General features: G+C 29.2%; 1 protein-coding gene across 4 annotated transcripts in view; it reads right to left on the reverse strand.

Annotated features, from left to right (window-relative positions):
- Positions 1 to 17090, reverse strand: part of LOC107445388 (solute carrier family member malvolio) — a 58404-nt gene that overhangs the window by 27504 nt on the left and 13810 nt on the right. For 2 of the 4 annotated variants that reach the window (XM_071184285.1, XM_043055183.2), the window contains exons 1-4: positions 8071 to 8762; positions 4176 to 4216; positions 2343 to 2464; positions 470 to 819 (exon numbers count right to left, since the gene is read on the reverse strand). In XM_071184285.1, the coding sequence (XP_071040386.1) occupies positions 470 to 819; positions 2343 to 2464; positions 4176 to 4200 (497 nt within the window). In that variant the 5' untranslated portion in view covers positions 4201 to 4216; positions 8071 to 8762. Of the gene's footprint in view, positions 1 to 469; positions 820 to 2342; positions 2465 to 4175; positions 4217 to 8070; positions 8763 to 17090 lie in introns of those variants that run through there. The other 2 variants (XM_071184284.1, XM_016059767.3) reach the window with 1 other exon arrangement.

Raw genomic sequence — 17090 nt, forward strand, 5'->3', positions numbered from 1 at the left:
TTCAAATTGTTCCAGAAAGCAATTATGGAGAAAAACACCACAGTTTCCATGTAAGCATTTAGATATATCTGTGTATAAAGTAATATGTAGATAAAAAGTCTAGAAACAAGGAAGAGTTTCACCTAAAAATGTCCCCTTTGAAAAAAAAGTGAGGCAGATCACCATATTGCCCCATATCTATCAATTCAAATGAATCTACACATTGAATTGTATTATTATGATATACATTGGTATCTTTATCTACAATATGTTAAACAATTTTTTATAATGAGACTGTTACAAATTAAAAAAGAAATAAAGTACGATTTCATACAGTATAATAATATTATGAACTCAATTAAAGAGAAATTAACACATTACAACATAGAAATTTACTCTATATATATATATATANATATGTATATATATATTCAATGATTTTTATTTTTAAAAAAAATTAATAAATATGCATTTCAAAAATAAAACCTACCCTTTATTAGAAAGGAGATAAAAAGCTATAGCAGTTCCAATAACTTCTTGCATATCTGACCCAACAATGGCTATTTCAACCATTATCCACAATAAATAACGAGGAACTGGAGGGAATCTTCTTTGACAAACTTCCGCTAAATGAAGGCCAGTCACAACACCTAGCCTAGCTGCCAACCTCTGCATAAGAAGTCCTAAAAATGTTGCCCACATGAGAACCCAGAGCAAATTGTACTTTGCAGCAGCTCCAGATTGCAAATCAGATTCAATATTTCCTGGGTCTAAGTAGGCTATACTCATCAGAAATCCTGGTCCCGTGAAAGCCCATAGTTTGCGAAAGTTAAATTTATACTGGAAAAAAAGAAAGAAAACATTTAAAAGTCACTCATTGTAACGAAAAGAAATTAATACAATGAAACCTCTCTGGAGAGACCACTCTCCGTTCCACAGTAAAACAGTCATTGATGGAACTTAGTCATTCTTAGAGGATACCTCAATTGACTTCAAAATTTTTATCGAAGGTACATGATTTTTTGAGAATATTTTATTTTTAGTCAGAGTTCTTTTCATGGTGTGGAAATGCCACTTCTGTTGTCATCATGAAAAGGTAGATTCTATGAATAAAATTTAGTGTCCATAAAAATGATCCCAACTGATATAATTATGTGTAAAAACAAATGTACCAATTATGAATAAAGCTATATTAAATAAAGGAAAAATTACGCTTTTTGTTAAAGTTTGTAATTAATTTTATATCATAAAAATAAGTTAGCTTTAAAAGATGAGAAGAAGTTTTTCTGAGATGCTTTTTTTTTTCTAAAATAAATTTCAACTTTCAAAGTAAATCATTGATAGCATTGTCTTTAGTGCACTCCTGCAACATGATGTATCGTCAAAAAAAAGCTCTCTAAATAAGAGCCTCAGACAAATATTTCAAATGCATTTTAATTTACTTATTTGTTTTGTTAAATTTTTTGTTTTGATATTTTTCTTGTTTCCTTATTTTACCGTTTCCGCATTTGGTGCAGATGTTTTCCGATCTCTGGGAGAGGGTTTCAATGCTCCCTCCAAAAGGTTTTCTTCATCTAAGTCCATGGAAAAAATTATGTGCCTCCCAAAAGTGGTCATAAATGGAGGTGGTCCTTCCTGGAGGTTACAGTGTATTGTGAAGTAAATGTCAGTAATATTAATACAATTATAAACAATGATCAAAATAAATTAAATTATAAAAATATAAAGATATAAAAAATATATTAAAACAAGAATACCTATAAGCAATTATAGGAATTTATCAATTTTAGTTTTTATAAAAATTTATTGATTTAAATTTAGGTTGCTTTTATTTATAAATGCAACAATTTTAATAACAAAAACATAAATTCCACGACCTTATTTTTAGTTCCCTAGATCGAAAATGTCATTTTTATGAAGGTGTGAAGAGGAGATAAGTTTACGTTTAAGAAATTAAGAGCAAATCACAATGATTTAAAAAAATGCACACAAAAAAAGTGAGCAAAGAAAAACATATCAATACACAATATATACATATATATACATACTACATACAATATAGATTTTTAAAAACTTGTAACATACTTGAAAACATATGAATCATCTAAATGACAAACTCATTGAGTATTTTCCAGATTTATTTATTTATTTTATTATAAAAAAGAAAATAACTTCTAGCATAGACTTAACAGAAAGACTATAAATGTTCCATTCTGTTATCCTGAGGGAAACAAATGAAAACAGCTATTACAGAAGTTATTTGTCTTTCAAAGAAAAATAATTTAAATAACACCAACCAAGTTTTGCACTGAAATAACTATATAATAAAAACTACTGTAGAAGGAATATCATAAAGAACTTACATCATCTGTTTCAGGTATTGTTATTCTTTCTTGAAAATATGTATCAAGTTCTTTACTTTTTAAATTCGAAGTTTCATTTACATTGCCTTCAGCACCATCTCCTTGACTTCTAATTTCCACGTCTAATTTAAAAATAAATATATATAATTAAAAATAAAGAAAACATTCAATGAAAAACTTCATTTTAGAAATAATAAAATCTTTCATTGGCAGGATGTGAATTTGGTTAGCAATACACTTCAAACAAGATAAGTCAGCATTGTTAAAATATAGTAAAATAACAATAAGAAACTTATGAATTTCAAAAATAATATTGAAAATTATATGTACGACAGTATAAAATGTCAAAAATAAGACTGAGAAAAGGTAAAATTCAGGAAATAACTTATCAATCATCTTTAAAACGTCACTTATTTCTGAGTGTAATAACTTCTTAAATCAATAAATAAAGTTTTTAAAAGTGTATTAAAAAACAAATAATAAAAGAAACATTAAATATTTAGATATTTTTGCTACCCTATAAGCTTTGTTCAGTGGAATTTTATGTTTAATAAACATGCAAGGTCGAAAACTTAAACATCAGAAAACTATTCAAGAAACATTTGCAGGAAAAAAAAATAGTGAAGAAAAAAATAACACCAAGACTAAAAATAAAACAAAAATAAAACAATGCATCAAAAGTATTAAATTCATTCATTTAATGTAGATTGTAATGTCACATAATAAACAAAAACTAAGTTTGATGTAAAGGTAGTTTAAAAAATGAAAAATCACAAACAGCTTTTTGAGTTATGGAACCTGCATAATGTGTTTCACCCAAGGAATTCAAGAAAAAGAAAATGGCAGTTTTAGTTATGAAGCATAAATCTGGGTTGATTTAAAGTCCTTTATAAAAAGGCCCTACCAATAAACTCAAATTTATAAAAACCACCACTATAAAAAAATAAATAGTTATAAAACTACCCATACACAAAGTTCCATTTTTATATATTATATATATATATATTAGTTGAACATTAGTAGTCGTAAACCCAATTTTTGGGTTTACGACTACTAATGTTCAACTATGTAATCTTGTAATTTTGAACCCAATCCAGAAGACAAGGGAACTCTTGGATCAAGTATTGGGAGAAATTTGCCTTCATGGAGGACTTTTAGATGGAACTAAATCACATTTGCATTACAAGACCACGAGAACCTCCCACGGTTAGCCTGACGTCAAGGGGACTCTAACCCATGATCCATCTACCACTGAGGATATTTCACGTCAGCACTGTGGTCAGTGCAAGCCGGATGCGAATTCCTTTCGACTGGGATTCGAATCCGGTTTACTTCAATGGAAGGCGAACACTCTATTTCCTGAGCCATCGCACCTCAAAGTTCCATTTTATAAAAGTATTTTGCATACACTTGATCATTAAACAAATGTAAATTACTAAAATGTAGTGATTGCTGAAATTGAATTTTATTACAAGCTTAAGAAACTTTCATAAAAATAATTCTATTTTTCATAGTAATATTTTTATCAAAAAATTTAACCCTGAAATTAAAACTGGGATCGGCACCTAAAAACACTAAAAAAAAATAATAATAATTGAAAAATCTAAATTATAATTCAATACATAGATATTCATGGGTATATACACAAGAATTATCTGCATCCTAGAAAGTTAAATAAACAAGCCACAATCAACTACAAAAAATATAATAATTTAATTAATTGAAACTCGGAACAGATTCAAAAAATCACAATTTACAAAAAACACAGAATGGTACACTGTATTTTTTAGTAATATGCAGATAAAATAATAAAAAGAGAAAAAATATATTTACCAGGATCGTAAGCTTGGTTATCCATATTGAGCAAAGGTACACTAAAATATATATATATATATTCAGATTTAACATATGTGGTAGAGATATATTTAATTTTAAAATTAGAAAAAATTATGGTTCAATAACAATTAATCTATATTTTATTATAAAATTAGTTTAATTTTTGGCAACTTTTAAAAGCATATCATATTTCTCATATCATACTAAAAGCATATCATAAAGCATATCTTTTTTCGTTATATTAAATTGTTAAGAGACATTTGCGCCTAAATTTTAATAAAAAGTAAAGTAAATCAGTAAAAATTAATATATTTTAAATGAAATATATGTAAATAGAAAAAATTTTTCTCACAAAAATATTCTAGTTTTAAAAAAGGAAAAAAAAGAATTTCAGGTTTCTACAGTTCTTTTAGGAAAGTGCCTTTGCAAGAACTATTACCAAAATTTAAAATGAACCACAATAAAATAATTTGTAGTGATTCCTAGGAGCAGTAATTGATGTGAGAAATTGATTGGTTGTTTTTTTATTTTGTGTTTGGATCTGTCACAGAAAAGCAGATTCCATCATAATCATGAACATTCTGTATTGTACTTTCTCCTTTAAACTCATTATATTAAGCAGGGTGTGTAGCCAAATTTTTCAACAAAAAATAAGCACCTCTTAAGTACCTACTTTTTAAGCAATCGAAAAAAATTTTAAGCACTCTAAAAAACTATCATAATTAGGATATGAGGACTAATATTTTTTTTCCCTTCATATTGTTGAAAGTTCTTCATATATATGTGTTACCAAAATGCAAAATAATTTTCTAAGTTACATGATCATGATAAAATAACTAGTTTCTGTCAAAGAATTTTTTTCGTGATAATATTATTCACCATAAAAACAATTAAGCACAATTTTAAATATATTCAATATTGAGTGAATCATTCCATTTTTTAAATTAATAATTACTTTACACAATTATGTAATAAAAGTTTATTCAAAATTATAAATAGGGTGACCTGGGGTGATTCCTGATCAAAAAATGCAAACATCTATTTCGTGAAAAAACTATTCAAGATAGAATTTTAATATTTACTGGAAGTTTGAGGCTATATGAGATGAGTCCTATGCTACCTTCTTTTGTTTGAAAATCTAATTAGAATTTAAAAGATTTTAAATTTTTAGTGATCAGGAATTATGCCTTCTCTTGATCATTTCTGGGGTAATTCCTGATCACTTCTGGGGTAATTACTGATCACCAGTTTTTATAGTAAACCGGCTATTTAAAAATAATGATACAATGGTAATTAACAAATACGACATCAAAATCAAACAAATAAAGCAAAAATATATGTTTAAGCAGCTAATAAAACAATTTATTCAAAAGCAAGAATAAAGATTAACACTTTAAATTTTCCAAAAATCTTTGCATCGTGGCATACATTTTAGGCAAGGAACCAACTCATTCTCATGTTCTGCTAGAATATAAGAAAGAGTTCCCACATGGGTTACTTTTGCTGGATTTTTTAACTTAATTGAGAGTGTAAAGTTAAGTAAGGTATGTCTGGCAGCAGCTCTCACACTGAAATTTTCATTTTCAATCCTTAAAAGAAATTCACTCATTTTGCTTTTTAGAAGCTTAGCATCCCTTTTTAGGCTTATAATTTCTCACCATATTTATATTAGGCTAATTTATAAACTTAAAAATTATTTTAACAATATACACACATAAAATTAAGATAGAAGCAAGGTAAGACAAACCAGATATGGTGCAAATCAGAACACATTTGTCTTGTAAAATGTATCGTATAGTTAAAAATAAATTTTGTGATTGCAGTTAAAATATATTTTATAGTTTCTCCACTTAATAAATATGAACTGTTATTTAAGACAAGACAATTAACTATTTATCAGCTATTTTTTATACTATTTATAAGAAGAAATGACAATGATCAGGAATTACCCCAGTGATCAATAACTACCCCCTCTGTAGGGGCAACATTTGATATAGTTTCCTATAATCAATTATAATGTTTACAGTAGATGTGAAACAAACAAAAGCTTACATTATTTTTATATCAAAGAAAAAATTTTAGCAAGTTTTTTTTTACCAAAAAAAACATTTGATTTTAAATCAAACTACATTGAAATGGTAATATGGGAGTCCGTATCGAGATCTGTGGCAGAATTATCTCCAAGTCTTGGAAACTTCCGGGCAGTGGCCCGCGAGAAATTGAAAAAAAAACATCACAGAAAGCAAGCAATTCGAAAGGTATAACTCGTAGCCACCCCCTGGGTAAACATCTACAAATTTTTTTAAACAAAATTTGCAAGTTTAAAATTTATTTGGCCCTTTGGCATGACAGATCACGATATGAAATTATCTCCTGGTAATAATTTATAAAACTAAATTTAAGGCCCCATTAATAAAAAGGAATTCAAATAAAAAAAATTGATTGCAAAGTTCTTTAGCAACACATTTAGAAACATATTTTTTTAGTGATAAATTTTTTAGCAATTTTAAAATCAAACTGAAAGTTTCCCCAGGGCTGCCTGAATTTTCTCCTTCTGAAACTCTGCACCCCTGGTAAGGCATACAGACAAGTAAAATCTTTCAGCTAGACTCACATACTAGTTAATAATTATTTTATTTTCTACCTGCTGAGTAAGAATTTTAGTTCATTACCAATAACATGAAACAGATTACTGGGTAATCATTATTTTTAATAAAAAATATATTTTTTCACATATTTTAATTTACTTGCAGAAAACAACATATAAATATCATTCATTTCTTTAATGCTACCTTCTATAAACTGTGGGGGTTTTTTTTTGGCATTTTGCCACAAGTTACACAGCTAAATTCAATTTTAAAAAAAGGGAAACGAATAAAAACAAATTGCTCTTTTCAAGAACTATTTTAAAATTTTGTTTATCTTTAGTTATTTAAAACAATCAAGTGATATTGAAGTGAAAAATTATTTGAATAAGAATCTAGCTCCAAAAATGAACTTTGCTCTATCATATATATACAATATATGTGTGTAATATAGTTATAAAAAACTCAAAAATAAAAAGCCATTTCACATTATTATATAAATATTATCATGCATCATGTAACTTCAGAAAATTTCAGAAAAGCAGAGATGTTAAAATCTAAAACATTCAAAATTTGATAAATAATTTATCAATAGATGCATCTAATATGTATACCATATAGGATATAAATCTCACTAACAATACCACATCAAGTTTAAAATCTAAGTTAAATTAAGTTTAATACTTTAATATTTTTTCTCCCCAACTGTTTAAAAACTTCAGTGCATTATTTTCGATTTTAAAAAAATATATTATTCTATTTTATGAACACTTTAAGAATATAAATTCCTTAAAATGAGCAGTCATATGTCCACCATTAGGATATTATTTATAACTTTTATCATTCAACTTAAAATGATAAGAAATATCAATAGGTCATTAATGCAATCACATAAATATTTAAAATTAAAACCTACTTTGAGTCCAAAAAAAATATTTTTACAATAAAGCAAGACAGAAAAATTAAAAAAATATAGTAAATTTTAAAAGAAATATTAAATTTAAAGAAATATTTTGTAAACAATATTAAATAATCTCAAATGGACATAGCCTTTAAAATACAAATAAAAGAATATACAATAAGGCAACGAAAATCTGGGAAATTCCTTGAAACGTAGATAAAATTTTTAAAATAATTATTACTCATAAAAATTAGAATTCAACTTTTTTTCCTCGTTGCAGAACATATCAATTTCTGAAAACACTAAAACGAAATTATTATTGATATTTTCTGTGAATATTCTATAAATTCTATATTCATTTTAATAAGGTTTGTATCAATGAAGATAATAAAATAAATTTACTCACGACTACAAATAAATTTGGCTGAGTTTTGTTTACAAAAGTTAAGGACCAACGACCAAGTAATAATTCCAGTTGCACGGCATGCTATGACAATAGTTCTGAGAGATTATAGGCAACCTGTTAGCAATAGAGTTAAGAACAACTGAAAAAATATATTTTAGTTCGAAATATTCTAATCAATCCATTAATATCTAGAAATGAGGGAGAGAAATACATGACTGTGACACATCAGGTCGGAGATGGGAATCTCCATGTTTACAAGTGACGCAACGTGTGTAATCAGCTGTCGGAGCTGGCTTCTGTCTCTATTTTAATCTTTATCTTCTCATTGTATTCTTAACAATCGGAGATTGAAGGTCATCAAAGATATTTATCGGACTCTAATATTCTGTTATGTGTCGATAAAAGATCTATATAGCTTACAATATAACAAGAATTATAGCCTTCTTTTAAGTACGAACAAGAATTATTGCCTTTTTTTTAACCGTCTAAAGATGAATCGTGAGTTTAACTTGTAGCTAAATTCAGAAATGAGCTGATTAAATTTGATTTAACAAAAATTTTAAAAGGTAAATTATTATTACTATTTATCACTAAACACCTGTAACTCAAAAGAGTTAAGGAAACCCTGATAATAAGAGAATCAGAGCAAACTTTCGAATACCAGTGAAAATGTTTGCTAGCATACTGTTTTTTGAAATGCCTCGATCCTTGGCCAAAGAATACCTAAAGAGGCCTTTTCATTTCAATTCTAACCTTCAGTAAGGATAGGTTCGAAAAGGGACGAAATATATTGCACCTCCAAAACCCGTTTCACTGTCTCCCCTACATTTTTTGTGGGGGTGCGTGTGTTAAGTAACCCGAAACTAATCACTGTCACAGAAGGGGAATTGCAACCTGCGGGGGTCAACTAGCTTTCAAAAGATATCAGAAGAAACTCACTCTTCATCTTATATTATGCTTTTTCTCTTTCTAAGAAAAACTTAAAAAATATTTTTTTTAACTCTAAAACGACTTTATTTATTTTCAAAATAGTTTTATCATTTTATTTAACATGCACTTTTTCTAATTATATCTTNAAAATATTTTTATTAAGTAAAAAGGAAAAATATTAAGAAAAGGGAAAATATCGTAGTACATTCCTATATAACTGAAAAGAGGAGGAGAGGGAAGGGAGAAGGGCTAAAAGCATGAAACCAGTCTCTCCCCAGATGGCGTATTCGAGTGTTGCGATCGCGAATAGCTCTAGATTGTCTGGGATACATCCTCGAAGATGATCCGCTGAAGACATATCACCACAAAGGGATCTCATTTGTCAGGCCACTTCCTCAATTAAGACATACATATGAAAAGGGAAGGAAATTTTCTCCTGATCCCTGTATCCATGGTACTGCTAGCGTGGAGGTAGCGGGTTCAAATCCCGCTGTTACCCTGGATGTATCTTCGTGCTGTTCTTTTCACATTATTGTGTTATCTGTACCTCTACTTGATAAAGGTTTATAAGCCTTAATTGAGCACAAGCCTGGAAATGTATGACTGATAAATAAATACATGGAACTACGCAGCCACCAACCACAGTGCTTTCGATTCCACAGATTTCACGACCACGTTTATCGCATGTACTCGGTGTGTCTTAGCGGAGTCTAGGATAGAACCCCGAACTCCGGCCCCTCCGAACCGGAATCTCTAACCACTGTGCTATCACGGCCCCGTCTTTGAGACAGAATTCTACTATCTGCTCTATAGTTAGTCGTCGTAAAGATATATTTTCACTGCATATGAATTTTTCACTTGTCATAAAAATGGCCACAAAGAATAGAGCCCTAGACAACGAAGCCGCTAATTCATTTTTATTGTATTCGGACACATTGTTCAAAAAACTAATAAATCAAGTAAACTGAATAAGCTTTATAGTCATTTCATATTTCCATTATTTTTACTTCTTTGATTGAAAGATTTAAAGTTCAGTTAAAAAATTTTGCTGGTAACTTTAAAATTTCACAAAAATTCATTTTTTTATAGTTCCAATGCCCACACCACTTATGGCACCCCATGGTACTTAACAGGTGGTATTCTTGCGACCTCTCTTTTTCGAGAGGACCATCTGGGTGGATCAACGCCACCACCTTAATAACAGGAGAAGGATAGATAGAACAGAAAGAAAGAGAAATTTCACCCATGCTCGAGGTGGGATTCGAACCCGGGGCTTTTCTGATGTGTGGTCAGAGACCTGACCACCATACTGCCTGGTCGGCTAATACATATTAGTTTATTGTTGAAACCTTAGGAATATTTGTTGATAGATGCGCTGCGAAATGTTTCTGGCCATAAGTATAGAATGCAATAACATAACAAAGGATGGCATATACCGATTATATTTTGTAAAAAACAATTTCCTATAAATGTCAGTTTGTACACAAACATCATCACCTTGACTTTGAACTTTTACTCTTTTCATATGAAACCTTCAATTTCTCTTTTGTACTTTTAAACCTATAATCAAAAACTTTGAATTTTGTTCTTTTTTCTTATAATATTATGAAACGCTGAATTATTTTCGTTTTTCGGAGATTATTTTAAAGATAGCAGACTAAACTTTTCTCTTAAAGAAAAAAAATTAGTATTAAAATCCCTTTAAAAATGAAATTTATTAAAGTTTCTTTAGTCTGATATCACTGCCAAAAAAAAGAGGGAAAAAAATTCTTATGCATGAAAGTTTCTCATATGCTGCTTAAAATTCAATGATTTCTGGAAGAAACTTTATATTTCTCTCTCAGAAGCTTTTCCTAATAATAGCATTGTTTAAGATAACAGACGATAACAAAATAATGAAAGCGATAACTCGTTTTGATAAAGAAAATGCATTATAAGGAATTTCTATTACGATAAGATTTCAATAATAAAGTGAATACTTTTCGGAAAGGACTTCAATGAGACCGTCATATTTTCACCGTTACAACCTAGGGGGAAAAAAATCGGCTTTCATATAAAAATTTTTAGAATTCCTTAAGTTATTATTATTTATTTTTTAAGAGTAAAACTAAATGCTCTATCTTTTAAATGAGAATTTTATAGCAATGAAGAAGTAATGTGCGTGAGGTGCATCATTAAGTTAGATACTAATTTTTAAGTGAAAGGGGATTTAATTTGGCCATGATTTTAAAAAAACTAACATTTTGATTTATACGTTCAACATTTAATTTAAAAGGTTTCTCAGATTTCAAGGTATATTAGGATATCAGGAAAGTGATTATTCTACAGAATTTACACAACAACACGTATAACGTAAAAGTACTAATATCAGGGGCATTTATTGGATATTTAGATGCTTAAGTCTAGAAAATGATTAGTAATTAAGTAATTAGTGATTAGTAGAGCCCTGATTTTGATGACCCAAAAAATCTCAATTAATGCCCTTAAAAAGTGCAACAAATGCCCTTAAAAATGCGAAAATTGCGTTAAAAATGCCTTATGACATGACTTAAATAAAGTAAAAATATTGAACTAAAGCAATGTTTTACTCTTTAAAATTATTATGACTCATTTCAAAAAATATAAAGCAATGCAATACTTGTTCTACGTTCATTAAAGTTTGAAAAATATGTTTTATATCCTAAAATAACAAATAAAAGGAAAATATATTGACTCTAAAACATTTTCATTTTGTATAAAAACTTTAATGAATATAACAACTTCCATCTCATAATATTACTAAACATCAGAATTACGTTGGATTATTAAATTTTTTTTTGATATTTCGAAATGTAAACTAGCGCTTCTTGTCTGAAAGTAAATTTTTATACCTGGAGAAGCTTCTTTCAACGTCTACTGATGTTATTGGTGCCTACTTGAAAAAGACGGACTCACTTACTGACAATTATTCTTCAATTTGAAAAGATGTTGCTTCACCTGTTAATATCCTAGAGATTTTCTTCATTGTTTGGAAGCCAGTGTAATAATAAAAAATTATAACAAAATAATAAAAATTGGAAAAAATTAACAAAAAATTTAAAAAATGCTTTAAAATGCAAAATTCGCCGAAAAATTTAAAGAAAAATGCCCTATAAATATAAAAAAATGCTCTAAAGGACAAAAAATGTCCAAAAATGCAAAAGTCATCAAAATCCGGGCCTTAGTGATTAGTAAGAGGAAATGAACCTTTTTTTCAATCCGCCATATGCTTTCAAAAGTATGCTTGACTAAAGTATCGTAAGATTACATAAATTTCTACAGCACTTAGTTGCATAATATTTTACGTTATAGACTTGTCTTTTGAGTTTGCTTTTATTGTTTTTTTAATTGCATTTTGTTTGTGTCAAAATGGAATTTCGTGATAACTATTTCTGTCAGAATTTCCCTCTACACCTTTAGTCCCTGCAGTGGACTGATAGCAAAGACACGGTTTCCAGTAGAACACCGAGGACAGGCATTTCTGGCTGCAGTCAATATGCGAGTAGATGACTACTTTGATTAGACTGAGTAGGGACCTTCGAATCATACTCAGGGATGTTCCCCAAACCGTCACCAATAGCCCACTGTGCAACTCGAGCGCGATGTAAATAAAGTACCTACCTACATATTCTAAGATTTAGGCAAAGCATTGTATGTTGATGTCATTTTTGGGTTAAAATTATCTAATGAGTGATCTGTAGATTTAAATTTTTAGAATTCATGTCATAGAAGAATTGATTTTTAGAATTCCTGTCATAGAAGAATTGATTTTTAGAATTCATGTCATAGAAGAATTGATTTTTAGAATTCGTGTCAAGTATAGTAAGAATAGAAAACTAATGTTTGAGCGAAAAATAGACCAAAGAGCAATTAAAATCTAACGAATACTATCTGAGAAACAGACGTATAGAAAAACTTGGAAATTGTTTGGTGAAAGCTGGAGGTATTTCTAATAATCACCTTTCAGATTTTCTCAGTTTCTTCCTCCAACCTATCAGGTTTTGACGATTACAATCTCTCTTTCTGCAGTAGTAATTAGTTAGATAATGATATTGCTTTTGTATTTTCCACGCTTATGTACTAATTTTCGATCACCAATGGGGTCGGAACTTGTTTGACTTCATTTTAGTCATGGATTCCGATAGTGTATATAAAGAGCTGTCAAGAGCAGTACAAATTATACGTAAGTATATTTTTTTACTTCTCTTCCCCCTTGACAGTAAATATTAGCAAATCACAAATGCCCTCTCATGCTTACGTAAGAAAGTCGCAACAACCTCCCCCTTGCTATTGTTTTGACTTTTATTGAAGTAAACTAATTTCGGAGAAAGAAAAATTCAAATATAAGACATAACTGTGCGTAAAACATAATATACGCTTTGATTCATCTTAAAAAATATTTTTTTTTTAATGCCAATCTGGGGAATGATCTTTCGTCATACAGGCATCTGAAGGGCAGAATTGTTGATCACTCTTTCAGGGGCACCTTATTAGGTGGGTCAACGTTGCTCCCACAGTAAGAGGACAGATAGTGCAGAGAATGAAAGTACATCCACGCCTTGCCCGGGATTCGAACCCAGAAGCTTTCTGATGCAAGGCCAGTTCCCTGACTCCTACACAGGCTGGTCAGCAATTATATATAGATATATATATATATCCTCACATTTTTGGTTCACTATATCCACAAAAAATAACATTATACGTGTATAGCAAGGCACGGGATCGAACATTTCGTTCACTATGTCCGGGAGTTCACTATAAACCGTGTTCACTATAGCAGGGTTTGACTGTATATTTTTACCCCTTTGATGAGTATGACATAAAGAGAAATAGTTAACATACGACAATTTTCGTTACGCGTAACGGAGAAACTTCTAAATTAATATAAATGAACATTAGTTATTATATTAAAAACTAATATTACAATATGTATCAAAAGAAATTATTTTATTTAAGTAAATTTTATTTGTTAAACTATCTTATTTGTTTCCGCAGCAGGTTTAAGGCTGAAGATCAATGAATAAAAATATTTCATTCAAAATAGTACAAACTCTGTAAAGAATGCGAATTTTTTTTTTAAGAAATAAAAAAAAAAATTCTATAATTAATAAAAAAAAGGAAAAGTATTACAATTTCCTTTTTTTTAATTGATTTCAACTAATTTTCAAACTTAGAATAATTTTTATAAAATAATAATAATAAAACTTGATACTGCGTCTATAATAAGTGCGTTCGTCACTTCCTCCCATTTTTAGTTAAAAATAAAATTTAAAAAAAGTGAATTTATTTTAATAGATTAAAATTTGTCTTTTAACATAACTTAATTTTCCTGTAAAAAGTGTTCGAATGAATCAAATTTGTGTCACAGGTACAGTCAGTCAATAATTTACTTTTCAGAAAATGTTTCAAATAATGAGAATGATTCGTTAATTTTAAACAATAAACAATGACGTTTTACTTCTTTCGCAAGCTCTACACTGTTCGAAATATAATTTTTCGCTTCTAAACAAATGAATTCCTCTAATTCTTTATTTCACCCATTGTTTAAACCATATATTTTTTTTTAGAGCTGACATTAAGAAATTTCTTACTTGCGTGAAATATTAACTAATTTTCTAAACGCGTCTCTGATGCGCACTCAACGTCTACATAAATGTATTATTTCCAGGAAGTAGCGTGACAAAATATGTGTGAAAATGAAATTAGGTAAAAGTAGATAGACGAGAGAGGAAAAACCTAAACTGCTGATCTAAGTTATGCACTTTATATCTTCTACTCAGCTGCTAGCATTCCTAGAAGAAAAAAAATCTCTATTTATTTATTAAAGTGAAAGTCTGTCTTCTGGATCAGTGGCGTAGTGAGCTTAACTCGCGCCCGGGGCACAATACCCTTTTAGCGCCCCTCCCCATTCGAAAACCATATAATATTATATGTAAAATATATATGGTTTATATATAGGCGACTTGGATTATAGCAAATTAATAAATAAAGTCATAGACTCAAGCTAGGCTTTAAATTTGAGACAAAAAATGTAGCTGAGAGAGCAAGACTAAATTTTGAAATGTATATGATCATCTAGAATTAGTCAAAAGATACCTATTATTTATTTTACATATTTATAAAGAAATATTTCAAAAACACGCAGTTTTTAAACAATAAAAAAGTAAATATTTATTATCTCTAAGGAGATAAATATATTTAATAATCATATGATATAATACATTAATAAAACTATTATTATGTCTAAATTTTCCGTGCTTTTGATGAAGCAAATGTACGAGTATCAATAATATCATCAAAATTGATCATTTAAAAATTTTCTCTTTCCACACTTAAAAATGCTAGGTCACTTAGGCGATCTATCAAAATTAATTTTTTGCTGAATGAACGTTCGCAGCTAGCTGTTGATACTGAGATAGTCAGGAGTATTTGAAATGCCGCTTGATTATAAAAGTAAGAAATTCTAATGGAGTTTTAGGTTTAATTTCTTTTCTACTGCGGAGTAACATTTTGCTGTCACATATTTTGATAAAAAGTTCTATTACATTATCATGTATTTCAATAAAACTCAAAAAAGATTCTTTGATGGAAACTTTTTTATTGATAAAATCAGCATCTACATACCTAGCGACTTGGGACATTTGTTCTCGATGAGAGATATCAGCAGGAGTTGAATCAAACAAAAGTCTATAATATTTATCTCTTTTGATATCGTTTGTTAGTTGATTTCGAACTGTAGATGCCAGAAGATGAATGAATTGATTTTGAATCTGTGGTGACAAATATGAGAACAAATATTTCTGTTAACGAATTTTTCAATACTCTATTCACTCTATATTCATAATAGAAGCGTCGAGTAGATGTAAAGTAATCTTATTTGATTTATTACTTACCAAGAATGCCTTGAACTAGAAAGGTAGTAACATAGTAAAATGTACAATATAATTTATGCTGACATTAAACTTATATATAATATTTAATAACATTTCATTTTTATTCTAAGCAGAGCGCGATGACAAGGATGTGAATTAAATATTGAAATATATTTAATATGAATATGAATTTAATCAGGGGTCTGTTCAGACATTTTGTGAAAGGTCCGTTTTCAGTAAAATTGTGAAAAAATTACTCGTAATTTGTGAATGTAAAATAAACGTTAAGTCACATTCGTTCAACCAGGGTCCGCTTTTGTGAATTTGTGAAAATAGGGTCCGTTATTGCAAAAAAACTTTTTCAAGGAGTTTTTAAATTGTAAAGACATACAAGATTATGCTCAACACTGTAAAGTTATAATTAAAAAAATTAAATTTTAAAAAATAAACAGCAAATGCAACTACTAAATTAGCGATTCAACATACAAATATTTTGGTATTTAGCCTATACTGTTGAACGCAGAATTTACTGCTGAATGCCGAAGACAAAATTTAGTTCGTTTATATCTGCCTTTATTCCCTCACCCCTACCAGGGAAGGGTTTATTCGATTAACAAAACAATAAGGAAGATAAACAAATTTGTGAAGGGTCCGATTAAAAGATAAATTATTTTGTGCGTTTTTAAGTTAAAATATTTTGTGAAGGGTCCGTTTTTATGAAAAGATATTTTGTGAAGGGTCCGTTAACGGACCCAAATTTCTTCTATACAAGAACACTGATTTAATATAATATTTAATATGAATTAGATATTAAATATTATGAATAATATTTATGAATTAACATTTATTATATTACAGTGGCACAAATTTAAATATATTTTCCAGAAATCAATTATAATAAAAAAAAATTATCCAGCAATTTTTTGTTTTGCGGACCATTTGGCGCCCCTTTGTGAGTAGCGCCCGGGGCATGATGCCCCCCCTTGCCCACCCCTCGCTACGCCACTGTTCTGGATGTATGTTCGCTAATAATTCGAGAATGGGAGCACTAATTTGGATCGTTTATTTTTTCTGCAGTTAGTAAATTTTTACGTGATGGTTTGTAAACATTCACAGCTTCCCAATGTGTCGTGTTTTTTATCTATTGAAAGAACTCTCCTCGACATTCGTCTGGAGTAGTGGCGGTAACTATGGTTACGA

This window comes from Parasteatoda tepidariorum, chromosome 8 (assembly GCF_043381705.1).
Source record: "Parasteatoda tepidariorum isolate YZ-2023 chromosome 8, CAS_Ptep_4.0, whole genome shotgun sequence".
Taxonomy (NCBI): Eukaryota; Metazoa; Arthropoda; class Arachnida; order Araneae; family Theridiidae; genus Parasteatoda; species Parasteatoda tepidariorum.